The 18,940-nt window shown below is 41.5% G+C and overlaps 1 protein-coding gene across 4 annotated transcripts in view; it reads left to right on the top strand.

Annotated features, from left to right (window-relative positions):
* GARRE1 (granule associated Rac and RHOG effector 1) overlaps positions 1-18,940 on the top strand; it is a 112,302-nt gene that overhangs the window by 63,408 nt on the left and 29,954 nt on the right. For all 4 annotated transcript variants that reach the window (XM_037877771.1, XM_037877773.2, XM_043526028.1 and 1 more), the window contains one exon: positions 17,882-18,088. In XM_037877771.1, the coding sequence (XP_037733699.1) occupies positions 17,882-18,088 (207 nt within the window). The remainder of the gene's footprint in view (positions 1-17,881; positions 18,089-18,940) is intronic.

Raw genomic sequence — 18,940 nt, 5'->3', positions numbered from 1 at the left:
GTATTAGCTCCAGTATAGACAAATATCAAGATGATAATGTAGAATGTAAATGGATGTAAAATGGAAATGCTTGAATAGTGTAGAAACCCTGTAGGAATTCAAAGGAAACTTTCCTTGGATTGTTTTCTAAACAAAAATGGTGGCCTCGTCTGTTCCACTTTGCTGCTGTTACTACCTATTGTATCTTAAGTTCACCAAACTTAAGTTTTGACTTATATGGTTAAATCGGAGGTAACTGCATTATTTGAGAAGTATGTGGAAAAAAACAAGTTACTGGGCCAACACTCTTGTTTCTTGATAGTTTTTTCTTCTGTTCCCTACTCTGAAAGAAAGGGTAGCCACTAGCTGACACTAAATTTTTGAGATTTTTTTTTTAAAACAAAATTTTCATGTTAGAGAGAAATTTCAGTTCTTAACAAAAATATTGCTGGATTATTGGGTGGGATAAGATTAATGTTCCCTTTTGGAAGAAACTGTACAATTTATTCAATTATTCTACCATCACTACTTTCTCTAACTCTTTTGTAGGTTGGGAAGTGCTAGATTTGAAATTGCAGCCCTCAGTACAGCTGATCATGTGTAATAAGCTCACACAGTAAATCTTTCTGCTGTAGGGTTATGTCTAATATTGGATAACCATTCCCAATCAACTTGGCTCTATAGAATCCTATTCTAAAAGCATTGATTTCAATAACATAAATTTCATTGCTTCTTAAGACAGTGTTTAAACTAGCTTGCATTTCTCAACTGACCAGGACTAGCTGTGTTGTGTTGATGATTTAAAATGTGACATTCTATCTATATAAAATAAAGAGATCTTCATGTTTGAACTTTCATAAGATGATTGTATGTCTGAGTTCTTGTAGGTAGTCTTGTTTTTAAAAAAAAAAAAAAAAAAAACCAGAAAGGGTAATGTAGTTATTTTGCACAGTACTTTTCTAGCTAATCTGATACATCAGTTTATTGGCTTTTATATACTCTGCAGACTGAAGTAGAAATATTAATATTATTTTGTGTGCACGCACATGCGCACATCTGTTAATGTAACGTTAAGATTATCCACTCCTTTTTATGCAATATTTAAAATAGAATTTTCATTATATGCTGTTAAAAAGTTAAAAATTTTAGAATGCTTTTGAATACATTGATTGCCCTTAATATGTCTAATTTCCTATGAAGATTCCTGAGTAAGAATTTGGGAGTGGTAACTTTTTACGGGTTATTCAAAGGAATCCATTCTAAAATCCTGATTCTGCAAATATTTTATATTGTATAGGTTCTAATACTACACTCATCACCATAATACCGGAGTGCCATCAAGTAATGCATTAAGCAACGTGGCTAACATCTGTCACATGTTATGTATTCTCTCCTCCTCTCCCCGGGGGAGAAGCGTGTGCAGTGATCTATCTTATTTTAGTAGGGTTTTTTTCAATGTATGTTGCTATGCATTTGTTAGAGAAGGAAGGTCAAAGAAACATGCCTTGCACTTGGAGTGGAAGGTGGTAAAATGGTGGGAAGATGGTCCTTAGTTCTTGGGGGAGTTTATTTCACAGTCTTGGACCAGCCCCTGAGAAGGTTGTCTCCCATACAGATGAGCTGGACCCTTATTGTAGAGAATACCATTGTGCCAGAAGACTCTACTTGTTGCCCACAGTCTTCATCCTGGAGCTTCAGGCAGTCTTCTAGCTATCTGGGGCCCGGCCATACAGTGCTTTTGAATATGAGGACTGAGAGCTTGAACTTGATTTAGTATTATATGGGAAGCCAGTGTGAAGAGCTGAGGGCAGGCTTGATATGCTTGCAGTGGCCTGCGTTGCTGGGGAGATGTTCTTCAGTGTCGTGTATTCGTTGGAGTTTAAGTGCTGAAGACTTTAAGCCTAGGTGTATTGTATTGTTGTAATCCAGTCGAGAGTTGACAAATCGGGACTGTCCCAATATTTAGTTGTTTGTTCCGTGTCCCGACCGATGTATGATTGGGATGCCATTTGTCCTGATATTTTGGCTTGGGGCTAGAGGAGTACAATGATGAGCACTCACTTGGGGTCCCGGCGGTGCTTTTTTGGGGTGGCTCCCAGGAAACGGTGGGCAGCAGGACCTTGTGGCCCCTAGGCACGGGAAGGCCGGGGGGAGGGGTCTCTGTTTGCTGCACCTACCACGACCACTGGCTCCATCGCAGCCAATGGGAGCTGTGGGCGCAAACAGAGCGCAGACCCCTCCTGGCTGACCCTGACCCTGGGGCACTGCGTGCTACTCGTGCCTCCAAGTAAGTCCTGCTCCCACATCTTCCGGCCAATGGCAGCTGGAGCCAGTGCTTGTGGCAAGCACAGCACGTGGAGTGGAGACTCCGCTGGCTGCTGCTGACCCTAGGAACCAGAGGAACCTACCAGGTGCTTCCCAGTGGGAGGAACCATCCCCCAGGTAAGCGGCGGGGCTGCAGCTGGGGTCCTGTGCCCACGGCTTGAGGCAGGGCTGCGGGTGGGAGCCGGGGCTGTGTGCTTGTGGTGAGGGCCGGGGCTATGCACCCACAACTCGCAGCTTGCAGCAGGGCTGGAGCAGGGGCCATGAGCCCCCGACCCGCAGCAGGGCTGTGCCTGGAGCTGGGGCCGTGTGTCCCCAACCCACGGTTTCCTTAGGCTGTGTATCCTCCTTCTCCCATGGCTCCAGTGGTGCAGGGCTGCCCCACCCCCCCCCATGTCCTGATATTTTATTCTTGTCATCTGGTCACCCTATGACAAAGACATGAATAACTGAGGCGAAGTCATCGTCTACCAGGGTAGGATGGAGTCTCCTAGCCAACCATAGATTCATAGATAGATTCATAGATATTTAGGTCAGAAGGGACCATTATGATCATCTAGTCTGACCTCCTGCACAACGCAGGCCACAGAATTTCACCCACCACTCCTGCAAAAAACCTCACACCTATATCTGTGCTATTGAAGTCCTCAAATCATAGTTTAAAGACTTCAAGGAGCAGAGAATCCTCCAGCAAGTGACCCATGCCACATGCTACAGAGGAAGGCAAAAAACCTCCAGGGCCTCTTCCAATCTGCCCTGGAGGAAAATTCCTTCCCGACCCCAAATATGGCAATCAGCTAAACCCTGAGCATATGGGCAAGATTCATCAGCCAGATACTACAGTAAATTCTTTCCTGGGTAACTCAGATCCCACACTATCTAATATCCCATCACAGGCCATTGGGTCTATTTACCATGAATATTTAATTACCAAAACCATGTTATCCCATCATACCATCTTCTCCATAAACTTATCGAGTTTAATCTCAAAGCCAGATAGATCTTTTGCCCCCACTGCTTCCCTTGGAAGGCTATTCCAAAACTTCACTCCTCTGATGGTTAGAGATGGTGGTAGAAAGCATTACTGGCAGATATGCTATTTGGGAGTCAGTGAGGAATCCAAGAATACACCTAAACTACAGACTGAAATGTCCAGTTGTGTGTGTGGATCTTCAAGAAAAGGAGACCATGCCATGGCTGCAAATGCTTTGAAATATTTTCTTCTGCCTACCAGCATCATCTCCTGTCTTACTCAGGTTCTCTTCATCTAGATATGCAGCCCACTTTACCTAAGTGAAATTTCATTGGCTTCAATTGGTTCCAGTGTGGTAGAAATCGAAGAATAATTTTTATACTGAGTGGTCCTGATGGGCACTTCATATTATTGTTTCCAAAGTTCAAATCTTCTTCACATATGATCTTTATTTTTCCCCTACACCAATCAGAGTGTAGAGATGAGCTTATCTTTTGGATGTCGGGGTGCCAGCTAAACTAGGTAAGATCCATTCAATTATATTTAGTGATGGAGGGAGAATTTATTAAAAAGCAAACATCACCCTTTCAGCTATAGATATTCCTTCCATTTCTCACCTGCCTCTCTTTTATTTTCATTTAGTTAATCCTTTCCTAACCACATTACTCACCCAAAAAAATCATGGAACTAATATGATGTTCACTATTATCATATATTATCATTTTACTTATATGTTATATCTCTTTTCCCTACCCTTTGTCTATCTTGTCTATAAATTTGTTAGTTCTTTGGGCAGGAACTGTCTACTGATGTTTTTGTGCAGTGCCTAGCGCAGTGGGCCCCTAAACTTGGTTGGTCCCTAGGCACTCCTGTAATAAACATGATTAAGGCTGTGAGTTTGTCATGGATTGCGTGACCTTCATCACTTCTGCAGCGGCCGGTGTGCCTGGCTCAGGGGCAGCTCAGGCGGCCCCTGTGCCAGTCACGTTGGCCACTGTTGGGGCAGTCTTGGGTCACCAGGCCCTCCCACCCCTGCAGCAGCATCATTTGGGTGTGGTAGGGGGTTGGGGCATGGGATGGGGTGAGGCGGGCTCTGGGCAGCGCTTATCTGGGGGGCAACATCCCCCTTGCTCAGCTGCTAGGCGGAGGTGTGGCCAGGCAGCTCTGCGCACTGCCTCTGCCCAGAGCGCTGGCTTCACAGCTCCCATTGGCCAGGAACTGCGGCCAGTGAGAGCTGCGGGGGCGGTGCCTGCAGGGGAAAGCAGCATGCAGAGCTGCCTGGCCTAGCCTCCACCTAGCATCTGAGTGAGGGGGATGTTGCCACTTCCAGGGAGCCCCCCAGGTAAGTGCTGCCCAGCGCCCGCCTCACCTTGTCCCTTGTCCCTGTCCCTACCCCCTCCCACACCCAAACTCTGCTGCTGCTGGAGGGGGAGGCGTGGAACCAGGTAAGGAGCCTGCTGGTCAACCCCCTCTCCCCCAAATCTCCCAGCACCAATGGGGGTTCTGGGCTGCGTGCCACTCTGCCCCTCCCCCCTGAACCCAGACCACCCTCCCCCAGCTCCCGTCCCCCCTCCCCCCAACTCAAGTTTTAGTCAGGGGTATATAGTAAAAGTTATGGACAGGTCTCAGGACATGAATTTTTGTTTACTGCCCATGATCTCTCTGTGACTTTTACTAAAAATAGCCATGACTAAAACGTAGCCGTAAAGATGATTAATAATATTACCAATACTGGTGTGGTAGAGGGCCAAGTTCTTATTGTAGGGTAATGGAAGACCATTAGTTCATTGATGTGTAACAAGTCGTTAAAGATTTATAATTCACAGAGAGCCATAGTTTCCAAGGAAAATGACTTTGCACAGTCTGAAAATGGGATTTAGCCAAAGGAAAACTTGCAGAAACTAGAATGAATCCATCTTCCCCCTTGGAGATGTTTAAATGGACTGTGTTGTGTGATGGGCGTTAGTACCTCTTCTCTTAAGTCTGGAATTCTTTACAAACTGTAGAAATCTTCAGATACCTGGGCATCATAATCACTCTCATGATATCTGGTCTTTTTATGCTTAAACCCTTCTCTTGTTTACATAGCCTAAAGGAAGATATAATCTAGAGCAGTCATTTTCAGACTTTTTGTATTCATGACCCCCTTCCACACAGCAAGCTCTGAGTGTGACCCCCACCTTATAAATTAAAAATGGGGGATAATATAATTTAATGGAGACTTGGGGCTCTCAGCGCCAGGGAGCTGACAGCTTGCGACCCCCATGTAACTACCTTGCGACCTCCTGAGGGATCACGACCCCCAGTTTGAGAGTCCCTGATTTAGAGGGAACAACCTTTTATTTTCAGTGTTGAAAGAGTTAACTTGATACAGCTGAATATATTACCCAGATGGTTACAGGTCTTGCCAGTCTTACTGCCGTATTAGTTCAAGAAAGATCTGGATAGGATATGCAAGACTTCTTTCTGGCAGGGGAAGAGACCCAAAATCAGCTTGCTGAGGCTGTGTGGATCCATAGAGCGAGGATAGCTTAATTTACTGGAAGTTTAACAGTAATACCTAATACTGGTTCTACTGTGGAAAGTGACAGAAGGGAATTGATCTAGCCTGGCTACTCTCTGACCTGATCTGCTTATGACAAATTCCCTTATATATGGCAACACAGGACAATCTGATGAGGGAAAGAAGCAGCTATTTAAAGAAAAAAACACAAGACTTAGCCAGTACTCAGCCTTTTGATCTATATGGACTTTTTCCTGGTTGTGAAGACCTAATCTACAAGATATGGGAAGATAAAAGACTCTCATCTCTAGAGTTGCTTCAAAGAAGATAACTGGAATGATTTAGTGTGCTACTAGTATGAAAAGGGACACTTCTTTTTTTAAAAAAATAACCAAGAACAAGGCATTGTTAGATTTATTTTGTGTCTCACTGATTCCATGTCAAATTTCTTCAGTTGATGAGTAAAGATAGCTTTTCTAGTTATCATACTGGGTTCTTTTCTCCTTTACACATAACCACTTATAGTCCGCAAGCCAGATGAGGCCACTTGAACCTATTCACTCTCCTTGAAGGCTAGTGAAGTTGCAGACACATCAAAGAGAATCACTTGGCCTTCAGAATCAATTATTGGTGGTGATGCACTTGAAGGAAAGAATCTAGCTGGACTTGAAGTCTAGAACAAAACTCATCTTTTTATTTGTAAACTCTGCATATTTGGTCTAGAATCAGTGAGACAATAAAAATCTAACCCCATTATGCCAATCTTCAGTTACTTTTCAAGAGTAAAACTTCACTTTATATCATATATAGAGTGGTCTATAGCAGGGGTCGGCAGCCTTTCAGAAGTGGTGTGCCGAGTCTTCATTTATTCACTCTAATTTAAGGTTTTGCATACCGGTAATACATTTTAACGTTTTTAGAAGGTCTCTCTCTGTAAGTCTATATAATATACCTAAATAATTATTGTATGTAAAGTAAACAAGGCTTTTAAAATGTTTAAGAAGCTTCATTTAAAATTAAATTAAAATGCAGATCTTATCAGTTTAGTGCAGTGGTTCTTAACCTGGGGTGCAAGATGCCCTTTCTGGGGGTGCGAGACGTGAGATTTTTTTTAGAAGGCAAATCGTCGAAACACAAATTAAGCACAGGCACATAAGTACAACTACTTTGTTTCATCAAACCTATGTATTTATTAACATTATACATTTTTTAACAATTACTGTAATATACAAAGTTTTCAAGTTTTTAAGCTAATTGTAGTGTAATTTTTGATGAGGTCTGCAGAGCGCTGGCCCAGGCCAGGAGCAGAGCCCTGGACTGGCTGCTAGTACCCCAAGCTGGCAGGAGGGCTGAGCAGGGCCGGAGGCCCGGACCCTGGCTGGCAGGTGGCCGGGCGGCTGGAACCCCAGACCAGCAGTGAGGTGAGCGGGGCCAGCGGCTGGTATCCCAGGCCGGCAGCAGGCTGAGCGGGGCCAATGACTGGGACCCCACCTGGCAAGGGGCCGACGGCCGGAACCCCAGACAGTCAGCAGGCTGAGCTGGGTGGCAGACAGAACCCCCGACTGGCAGCGGCTCACCCGCTGCTGGTCTGGGGTTCCGCTGGCTCCTCCTAGCCGGGGTCCCGGCTGCTGGTCCCGCTCAGCCCACTGCCGGCCGGGGGTTCTGTTCACTCAGGCCGGCAGCGGGCTGAGTGAGGCTGGTGGCTGAGACCCCAGCTGGCAAGGGGCTGGCGGCTGGAACTCCAGACTGTCAGTGGGCTGAGCGGGGCCGGCGGACAGAACCCCAGACCGGTGGTGGGCTGAGCGGCTTAGCCCGCTGCTGGTTTGGGGTTCCGTCCGCCGGCTCCTGACAGCCAGGGTCCTGGCTGCCGGCCCCGCTCAGCCTGCTGCTGGCCTGGGGTTCCGTTCGCCCGGGCCGGCAGTGGGCTGAGCGGGGCCGGCGGCCGGGACCCCGGCTGACAGCAGCATGCTAGTAAAAATCGGCTCGCATGCTGCCTTTGGCACGTATGCCGCAGGTTGCTGACCCCTGGTCTATAGAGATCTTACATACATTTGCAAACTAGATACATTTGAGAGAGACATTAACTTGTGTGAAAGATTGTCCTTTACTTCAGAGAATACCAGGGGGAAAGAAAAATAGCCGTGCAGGGAGTGAGGATTGGTAGACCAATATTTAGGGATGGGGGAGGCTTTCAGGTTGCAAAATAACTGAGGATAATGTAATGCAGAGGCACCCCAGAACCATCTACTGATACATTTGTTATCTCCTCCCAATAAATGACCTGTTGAATTTACTATGTCTAGAGTACCAGCAGTAATTAAGTTTTAAGGGTGGTTGAAAGGAAGGGAGAAGTTTTTTTTAAAAAAATCTTGAAGCCTAGAGTTCACACCTTATTATCCAATGCAACACATTTTTAAATAGTTTATGACAATGACCTTGCTGAGCTTGGAACTAAGGTTGTAGGTTTCCTTTCTTGTCTATAGTGTTGTAAAAGCTAAAAAATTAGATTAAAAAAATTTTTTTTTATATTGTATGGAATAGTTCTTAGTAATCAACACACACTTTCTGGATTTTTATTCAAACCTATAGTTTTACAGTGATTCTTCTTCAGTGGATATGGCTAATACTTTTCCCCATTCACAAATTAGTTGAAAATCCTTGTACCCATTCTTGGTTTGCATATTAGTAAGTCATGAGCTTTAGCTGACAGTCATTCTTTGGTGAGCAAGCTGATGTGAACCTGAATGTCTGCTACAGCAAAACTATAATCCAATTGAACAATTAGACTCTTACATCTGATTCACTTCGTCGCTTGCTGCGTTTTAAACGGCCAGTAGCAAAATAGTACTTTGCTAATGAGTTCTTTACAATAACAAATGAGGCTAGTTACACTGCTGCCTTGGTACAGCCACATCCATTGTGAGCAGCTGCGCCTGCTGACATTGCTTCTGAGTGGAAAAGGAAAGAAGGGCAGAACAGTGAAGACACTCTTGGGAATATGCTATAGAGAAAATCTTATCGAGTTCAAAACTAGCTTTACATGGAGTTGTGTTTTAGCTAAAATCTTACATTGAGAGGATTGTTATATGGTGTCAGTTAATTTTACAAACTGAACTTTTAAACAGGTTTCAGAGTAGCAGCCGTGTTAGTCTGTATTCGCAAAAAGAAACGGCGTACTTGTGGCACCTTAGAGACTAACGAATTTATTTGAGCATAAGCTTTCGTGAGCTACAGCTCACTTCATCGGATGCATTCAGTGGAAAATACAGTGGGGAGATTTATATACATAGAGAACATGAAACACCCCTTGTTAGTCTCTAAGGTGCCACATGAACTTTTAAAGTATATAAACTTGCCTTATAATCTACAATAGTATATAACTTTCAACTTTAATTATGATGTCTGAAAATCCTTAAAATTCTATTATAAGGAGAATCATTTTAATCAGCAAAATAAAAACAAATCACTGTATATTTGAGTGGCAATCTGGAAGGGAAAACAGAGATATGAGTCACCATTGTTAAGCAGTACCCTGATACTGATGTCAGGTTCTTAGTTTGTAGTTGAAAGGACCAAAGACTTTTAAAACCAGTCCATCAGTCATCTAGCCACATGAGGAAATTGTAAAGCCACAAAGATTTTTAACAGTTAAATAATCTGCTATTACTTCCAAAATACTAAGTGAAAATTCTGTCTAAAGCTTCATTTTGGTACTTTAAGCAACATAGCATATAGTGATTAGGGTCCTGGACTAGGACTTGAGAGAGGTTCAGTGCCTGTGAGAGAGGACTTGAGAGGTTCAGTGCCTGGCTCAGTTCTGTGCTGTGACCTTAGACAGGTCACTTAATCTCTCTGTTAATCTGTTTCCCCGCCCACATTTTAATAGTCTTTCTCCATTTAGACTGTAAGCTCTTTAGGACAGAGGACTGTCTTTTGCTATGTGTTAGTACGGTTTCTAGCACAATGGGATCCTGATCTCAGGGTGTCTAGGTGCAACAGTAACAGAGTAATTAATTTATTGCTCGTAGTCCTTGTTACTGTACCATTTTTTCCAATCAAAACTATGTATCTCAGTGAAGTACTTATGTTCCCCCTTAAATAACCAAAATACACAGTTAACATGATTGGATTGGAAAATGTCATTATTCCAGTTGTTCAAAGAGGTAAACTGGAACTTTCTTTAAAAAGTCCAGTTCAACTTTTCAAAAATTACAAAAGTGTACCTTCAGGGTCAAGACATCATAGGTCATGCTTCACCCTAAAGATATGGAAAAATAACAGCTAAAAAAAAGTTTCCTGAAGAATCATAGACAAATATGTAATACACCCAGCAAAATTGTAAGATGACATTATGGAAAACACATTGTATGCCTTTATGTGCTATTAAAATAAACAGTGTTGCCTTAAATTGGTGTGCTCCTGGATGTGCACTATGCCCTTATCCCAAGAGCTAACTTTAATGGCTCAGGTAAAATCTTATTTTGTTTTGTTTTTGATAGAAATTTAGCCTTGAGGCAGTGTGACATGGTCTAATGCCAATGATCTTTAATGTCAGTTCTTTACATTACATTACGTTACATTACATTACAATTCACTTGCATCTTCATAACTTTTGGATTTTTTTTTTTTAAAGTAGGATTGGGCATTTGAGTGGTCAAAAAATAACCGGTCAGTTGACCAGTTGATTGGTCAAATATTGTCAAATAATGTAAAAAATGTCAACTATTTTAAAGCACTAATTTATTAGAACATAAATATAGAAAAAAAAAAGATGAAGAGTTTATGGTCTCCATTTAGTTTAGCCTTAGATACTTATGCCTGATTATAAAAAAACAAATGTACTTAGCTGAGTTATTTTAACTAAGAAAAATGTGAAACATAATGAAATGAAATTCTAAAAAATGAAATTCTTTTTTAGCAATGGTAGGTTAGCATTTAAATGTGAATGTTGTTCAATATTGAACAGTTATAAAAGAAAAATGAAATTAAACAAAATAAACATAGAAAATATAAAAGAAAATGTCATTTTTAAATGCACGTATGCTAGGTAGGCAGCTGGCCAACTCTTCAAGCAGCTTAATGGCTGTGCATCTTTTCTCTTTATGTTTGGGGATGAGATTTAATGACTGAATCCTCTTTTCGCTCCCCCATTCCCTTCTGAGTTAATTTCTGTATGTTTTATCTAGTCAGTTTATATTGTAAACTCTTCCGGGCAGGGACCACGTCTTTTAACTTGTTAATTTTTGTAAATCGCTGTGTACATGGATAGTCTGATATACAAATAAAGATATACATACATAAAATTTCAGTTCACTTTTTTTCTCAGCAAATGGTATTAGTATGTAGTAGAACAGGGATTGGCAACCTTTGGCACACGGCCCACCAGGGTAAGCCCCCGGCAGGCCGGGCCAGTTTGTTTACGTGCCGTGTCCTCAGGTTTGGCCAATCGCAGCTCCCACTGGCCGCGGTTTGCTGCTCTAGGCCAAGCAGCACAGGCCGAGGGATGGGCTTACACTGGCGGGCTGTGTGCCAAAGGTTGCCAATCCCTGTAGTAGAGTTAGTGATCGTGACATTTAAGTAGGCTTGCTAGCAGATAGCACCATGAGGCAATCAAAAAGGTAGGCCAGCACCTACATCAAGGTATTCTTGTTGGAATATTTGACTGTGGTCAAATGATAGGTAGTCAGTTGACCAGTCAATTGAGTGGCTTGCCAAGGCTATTTTAAAATGGTTTATAAATAGTTAAATTTTAAGATTACAACAAATCAGCAACTAACTAAACTATCCTCTGCAATTGGCTTTATTAGTTACATTTTCTATTTTGTTAATATGTAACCATGAAATAGACTTTCAGTAGATACCTTCAGGCATCTCCATACTAATTTGAAGTGACAGGTGTCATTTTTTATTTTTGTTGCATAGTCATGATTGCTCATATATGTGCTACCTCACCATCTGTTGTGGAAAAGACATAAGCAGTCTGATTTAGAGCATTCTTCCAAAATGAAGCCAAGTATATAAGCTTGCTGCAAAAGCACAAGCATATCACAAAGCTTTCTCAATATTTTTGTACTGATCATGAAGAAGCTCATCAACTTACTGATCCTCACTTCTTCATAACATAGATACCCTTTTAAAATGTGTGTGCTGTGTTTTAGATTGCCTTCCGTGTCTGAAAAGAGAAAAATATTTTTAAAAATGCTAAAATGTGAAAGTATAGATTTTCTATTCTAGACGACATACATGGGGAGAGGGAACTCTCCCAAAAATCATATAAAGTCATTACTTTATCCTTCTCCATGTCTTGCTTCAGCACTGTGATATCTGAGAATTGCTGCCAAAAACAGTGGTTAGTCAGGTGGTGAACTTAAACTATTATTTGTTATGTAAAACCATGCTTGTTTTACTGTTAGTTTATTCTTCCCTTCCACCCACTTGTTTTTCACACACCTGCTTGTGTCTTGTCATAAACCAAGGTTGTAAACTCTCTGTGGAAAGGAACTTTCAAATATCTTTGTACAGCGCCTAGAACAAAGGGTCTCTGGTCTTGGATTGGGGGACCCTAAGTGCTACTGTTATACAAATTTGGAGAAAGCAGTTGCTGAGTGTGCGGACGTGGAGAAGTGTGATTTTTCAAGCTTCAAAGCCTGCTAGAAGGGAATATTTTCATAATAGCTTCTTGCATGTCTGTAGCTAGAAGCTGTACAGAGGAAGCAGAGCCTCCACTGATCTTGGAGTGTCAGAGGTAAGGGAGGTTGTACTACACATTATGACTCCAACAGCCACACTAGTCTCAGCTGTCCAAACATGATGCCAAATTCCTCCACACAAGATTGTACAGCCATTGAGATAAGGAGAGGCATTTGTGTCTTCCTGATGATGTAGCAAAGGATAGGAATGGTATACAAGTGGTGGAGATCTATTTCTCAAGGGTAAATGTTTGCGAGGACACAGAAACCTCACTTCATCATATCTGCAATATCCAGGATTCCAGAAAAGGAGGCAGAGGCCATTTTATCTTTTGCAAATTGTGGGGAATCAGGCTGGTCCCTGTTTTAGATATTCTCAAGAATCTAATCTGTTGGGTTACAGGGAATGGATCACTTGATTACCTGTTCTGTTCATTCCCTCTGGGGCACCTGGTATTGGCCACTGTCAGAAGACATGATAGTGGGCTAGATAGACCTTTGGTCTGATCCCAGTATGGCTCTTCTTATGATCTTATTCTCGTTGTAGTCCCCCAAGAGGAAAACTCAAGTCCCAAAATGTGAGCAAAGAGGAATAAGTTCAGAATGGCAATTTTAACTGTGCCCTCCGTACTATCCAATTTTGATAGATTGGACAGCAGGAGGCCTCTATATTCTTATTAGAGACACAAGATGGGTGAGGTAATATCTTGTTGGACCAACTTGTGTTGGTGAGAGAGACGATTGTGTTTCAGTCTTACAGAGAGCTCTTCTTTAAGCTTGTCTCTCTCACCAACAGAAGTTGGTCCAATAAAAGATATTACCTAACCCACCTTGTCTCTCTAATACCCTGGGACCAACATGGCTACAACTACTCTATATTCTTATGTTGTTCGCACAGGTGGTTCTCCAGGTTTTGCTACAAGTACTGTACTTTACTCTTTGATCTCTAGACCTACCTTGAGAGTATTTATCAAGGATTTGATGATGGTAATTACATCCCCCAGTGAAGAGGGGGATTCAGCTCTTTAGAAAAATACCTTTAAAAAGATGAGTTCTTACAAGGAAGTGTCTGGCCTCTGAAACGAGTCCTTAATCTAGCAGGATGGAACAGTGCAAGAATCCCCATCCCAGTGATACTATTTTATTTTAACCATTGGAAATGCCTCTGAAAAATCACTGAAGTAGAGGAGAGTTAATATCTAGATTTAAAAAACTAAACATAGACTTTATAAAGACAGGTTTCAGAGTAACAGCCGTGTTAGTCTGTATTCGCAAAAAGAAAGGAAGACTTGTGACACCTTAGAGACTAACCAATTTATTTGAGCATGAGCTTTCGTGAGCTACAGCTCACTTCATCGGATGCATACTGTGGAAATTACCACTATACATACAGACACCATAAACAATAGCTCCTCCCACCCCACTCTCCTGCTGGTAATAGTTTATCTAAAGTGATCATCAAGATGGGCCATTTCCAGCACAAATCCAGGTTTTCTCACTCTCTGCCCCCCCTCAGACAAACTTACTCTCTTGCTGGTAATAGCCCATCCAAAGTGACCACTCGCATCACAATGTGTATTATAATCAAGGTGGGCCATTTCCTGCAGGAATCCAGGTTCTCTCACCCCCTCACCCCCCTCCAAAAACCCCACACACAAACTCACTCTCCTGCTGGTAATAGCCTATCCAAAATGACCACGCACCTTACAACATGCATGAAAATCAAGGTGGGCCATTTCCAGCACAAATACAGGTTTTCTCACCTCCCCACCCCCATACACACAAAGACTCACTCTCCTGCTGGTGACCACTCTCCTTACAACGTGCATGAAAATCAAGGTGGGCCATTTCCAGCACAAATCCAGGTTTTCTCACCCCCCACCCCCCCCCAGTCTCTAAGGTGCCACAAGTCTTAAGGGGAGGGGAGGGGGGAGTGAGAAAACCTGGATTTGTGCTGGAAATGGCCCACCTTGATTTTCATGCACGTTGTAAGGAGAGTGGTCACCAGCAGGAGAGTGAGTCTTTGTGTGTATGGGGGTGGGGAGGTGAGAAAACCTGTATTTGTGCTGGAAATGGCCCACCTTGATTTTCATGCATGTTGTAAGGTGCGTGGTCATTTTGGATAGGCTATTACCAGCAGGAGAGTGAGTTTGTGTGTGGGGTTTTTGGAGGGGGGTGAGGGGGTGAGAGAACCTGGATTCCTGCAGGAAATGGCCCACCTTGATTATAATACACATTGTGATGCGAGTGGTCACTTTGGATGGGCTATTACCAGCAAGAGAGTAAGTTTGTCTGAGGGGGGGCAGAGAGTGAGAAAACCTGGATTTGTGCTGGAAATGGCCCATCTTGATGATCACTTTAGATAAACTATTACCAGCAGGAGAGTGGGGTGGGAGGAGCTATTGTTTATGGTGTCTGTATGTATAGTGGTAATTTCCACAGTATGCATCCGATGAAGTGAGCTGTAGCTCACGAAAGCTCATGCTCAAATAAATTGGTTAGTTTCTAAGGTGCCACAAGACTTTATAAAGAAGACTTGGATTTATGTGCCAATACTAGTATTTTAATCTCACTGCCTAACGTTGCAAATTGTACCAGGAATGTGGTGTGCTGTCCCTGTAAAACAAAACAGGTTGTTTATTTTGAGAGCAGTTCCCAGGGAAGGGAAGATTTCAGCCTTTTGTACCTCCAATGTCCTTTAGAATCTCACTAGCTTGAAATTCCTAATGAGCCCTGGATTTTCTTTCCCCAGTGAATTGTTGGAGTCCTTCGTATTTTCCGTACACTGAAATGTTTAGATTGCTAGTTTTCTCCACACTGGCTCCTGCAGTTTTCATATAAATCTTTTAAATTTTGTCATCAAGTAAGTTGGTGTTTTGTTCTGAATGTCTGCTGAATAGTTTTTTAATAAGGCAGACTACACTTGCAGAGGTCACTCATGGTATCAAAACTGTTTAATGTTGTACGTTGTACAAAGAGGGGAAATGATTGAATCAGAATGGAATTTCAAAAGGAGACTGGCTGCAATGGAAAACAAAATTTGCCACTGGTAGAGTGCTGTTTAAAGTAGATTGTTAATGCATATAACTATTAGTGTGACTCCTATTTCTTGCCAGTAAGATCACTGTAGCTGAATACTTTGATTTAAAAAAGAATGTAACTGAAAATAAGCCAGATAACTTCTTGTCCTCCAAGTCAGGATGCCTTTGTACACTCTTTGTACATTTTATGTTTTTTTCCTAAAATGGTACAACAGTTTCGTTCTGGTAGACTTTTTGTGAAGGAAGGTAAAATGTATATTAAACGTTTATACGTTCATATTTTGTCACTTTCTCTCTGTGACAACTACAGTAAACTAAAAGAACAAACTGTGTGTGAAGTTTATCCATATTTATATTTATAACAAGTGTATATACTTATGTACCAGACAAAAATTAGCACTTTAAATGTAAAATATTTTAGATTACAACTGTAATTTTGTCTGCTTTTCTTTCTGAAAGTCACAAGGATTCATTAATGCTGGGTTTTTTTCATTACTTGTATTTCTGTAATACCTTGAGGCCTCACCTGAGGTTTAGGCCTCATTGTGTTAGGTACTCCATAAACACACATAAGGGATGGTCCATTCTCTGGATAGTGTACAGTCTAAATAGAAGAGAGACAAAGGGTGAGAGGGGAAACAGAGGCACTGAGAGGGAAAGTGACTTGCCCAAAGTCAGAAAGCGGGTAAGTGGAGGAGCTGGGGATAGAGCCCATTTCTTCTGAATCCTAGTCCAGTACACTACCCACTGGCCCATGCCTCATGAATCCAAATAATTACTTTCTACAGTAACTTTGAAAACATTTGCTGCTCTGGTGTTCTAGCTTTGTTCTTTTGCAAGTGTTCACTCCCACCCTCGCCAGGGTTGTATGGCAAACTCCTAAATAGAATATTCCTGTTTGTTCTTATCCCCACATGCTCTGGCCTGTTGGAAGATTGTACCTATCCTCCCATGCTGACAGGAGGTGCAGAGAGAGAATTACTAGAACAGTTTTCATAGTAGCAGCCGTGTTAGTCTGTATTTGCAAAAAGAAAAGGAGTACTTGTGGCACCTTAGAGACTAACACATTTATTTGAGCATAAGCTTTCGTGAGCTACAGCTCACTTCGTCGGATGCATTCAGTGGAGCTGTAGCTCATGAAAGCTTATGCTCAAATAAATGTGTTAGTCTCTAAGGTGCCACAAGTACTCCTTTTCTTTTTACTAGAACAGTGTGATCCTTGTTTCATTTAGCTTGTTCTAAATGCTAGGCGTGTGTGGTTTGCTCATGCATAATCCTGGGTTGCTGTATTGGTAAGGGGAAAGGGTAAAATGACAGAGGGAGATTTACAAAGGAAAAAGACAGCTATTCCAGTGGTCTGGAATTTGGAGCCATCTGAGTTAGGCTCAACTTTGCATCTCTTACTCTGTGTGCTTGCCAGGGCTAGGAAGTGGTTGTAGGTACAGCACCCTTAATTCGTGTGAGTGTGGGGAGGAGAGAGAATAATTTGTTTGGGTTTCTAGACCCTCTTTTGCTTTTTTTCCCCCTTCCCACTGTCCCAGTGAGCAGCATTAAATTATACATTTCTTTGAAGTATTTTGGAGTGAAATTTTTGTTAGCTCTAGGGATTCCTGTCAGATGACATAAGGGTGTCAGTTTGTACAAATTCTTCCAGGTATACCTTATTTCCTGATTAGTCAAGATTACTCTCCAAAGAAGCCAAAAAAATTTGTTCGCTGTCTCAAATGTCAAAAGGTTTTCACATATATTTCTGATGATCTTCCAAGCAGAATGTTAAACTTCATTATGAACCTTTTAATACTGTGATGAGCGTGGTGTATACTGTCACCAAAGTAGATTTTATATGTTGGTCAAACGTTGTAACATAGTGTGACTCATTATGTACAAGTGAGGTTTTGATAAAGACATTTTTCTTGTGTGATGCTATACTACTTATATTTTATAAGATTGTTTGTTTCTTTTATGTATTAGATATGGCTATGTAGTTAAATCAGCTTTTCAGATTTGCATTCTTGAAATAACCATGACTTGAGAACAGAAGTGTTGTAAAGATGATACAGATAAAATTCATAGCAAGCAGATGCCTGATCTCTCTCAAAAGAAAAGCTGCAACTTAGAGATTCAGTGTAATACCTAGAACCCCAGTGTTCTGTAGTGATTTTTAAGTATTTTAAGAACATAGCTAAGTATTAGCTATGTTGCATATTGATGATGGTTTGATTGTGAAGCATTATAAAAAAGGGGCAGGGGGACGCTCTTCATTGATCCATCCAAGCTTAGGAACTTGACTCGCTTGTTTAACTCCGTCATCAGGATTTGCTGATCAAAAGTAACCCCAAACTCACTCCTGAATTTTGTTTGTTTTCTTTCGTAGTTACTTGGACGATGTTTCTTGACAGTGATGCAGGTTCACTTTCAGTTTTTGTCACAAGCTTTGCAGAAGGTCCAACCAGTGGCACACTCCTGTTTTGCTGAAGCTGTAGCTCAGGAAAGGAAGAATGCTAGTGGGGTGGGAACCTCCAATTTGAGCCCCACAACTGAGCTAGAAGATGCAGTACGATCGTGGAGAGGAGCTGCAGAGGTATGGATGCCTTGATTTCAATGAAGCTGAATATTTCATATTAGTAACTGGCAACTTTGAAATTAGTTGCCCTAATTTGCAAAACTCGTCATATTTGTTTTTATATTAAAGGAACACTAAACTTGATATTTAGTCCTATTTTCTTTAAATGACTTAAAATAGTTTTAGGTACTATTAATTATCCTGGAGCCAATTTTCCTATTTTTTTTTAAATGTTTTTCTCTATGTGAAAATCCTCACAAAAACGAAGGAAACAGTCTGTAGTGAAGCAGTGGCATTATACACAAAGTGCTGTCAGATGTACTAAATAGAAAAATAATTTTCTCTGATCTTTCAGTTATAGTAGCCTTTGTTCTTGTCAAAAGAGTAGGCAAAGAAGACACCGCAAAAGTCAGACAGAAGTGATTTTGATGGTGTCTTGATAACGTTTTGAATATGTATCCTATTCTGTATTTTAAAAAGGTTACTCATGACTTTTATGTCCAGTTTGTTGCAAAGCTGCTGTTCTTGCTGGTGGTTGAATTACAAAATTGTAAAACATTTTATTATGTTACTCAAAATTATCTTTAGATTTATACTTCCAAAACACATACTTGTGGAATCCATATCTTCCCTGCAAGGAAAAATCACTTTTCAAGGGAACCTAGTTTAATAGACATAAAATACTTGCTTTTCCTCTTTCTATAGCTAACATTAAATTTATAATCTGCTAGAGCAGAAACGGCTTTAGACTTTTTGAGTACATGGTTTCCTTAAAATTAAAGTATGTGCTTTTGAAGTCTAATTTGGCAGAACAGACAGGCGTGTTAGTCATCTTGACTGGAAATCCTCTCAGGATTTCCATTTATTAAC

Source organism: Chelonia mydas, chromosome 12 (assembly GCF_015237465.2).
Source record: "Chelonia mydas isolate rCheMyd1 chromosome 12, rCheMyd1.pri.v2, whole genome shotgun sequence".
Lineage (NCBI taxonomy): Eukaryota > Metazoa > Chordata > Testudines > Cheloniidae > Chelonia > Chelonia mydas.
This window is presented reverse-complemented; position numbering and strand designations above follow the sequence as displayed.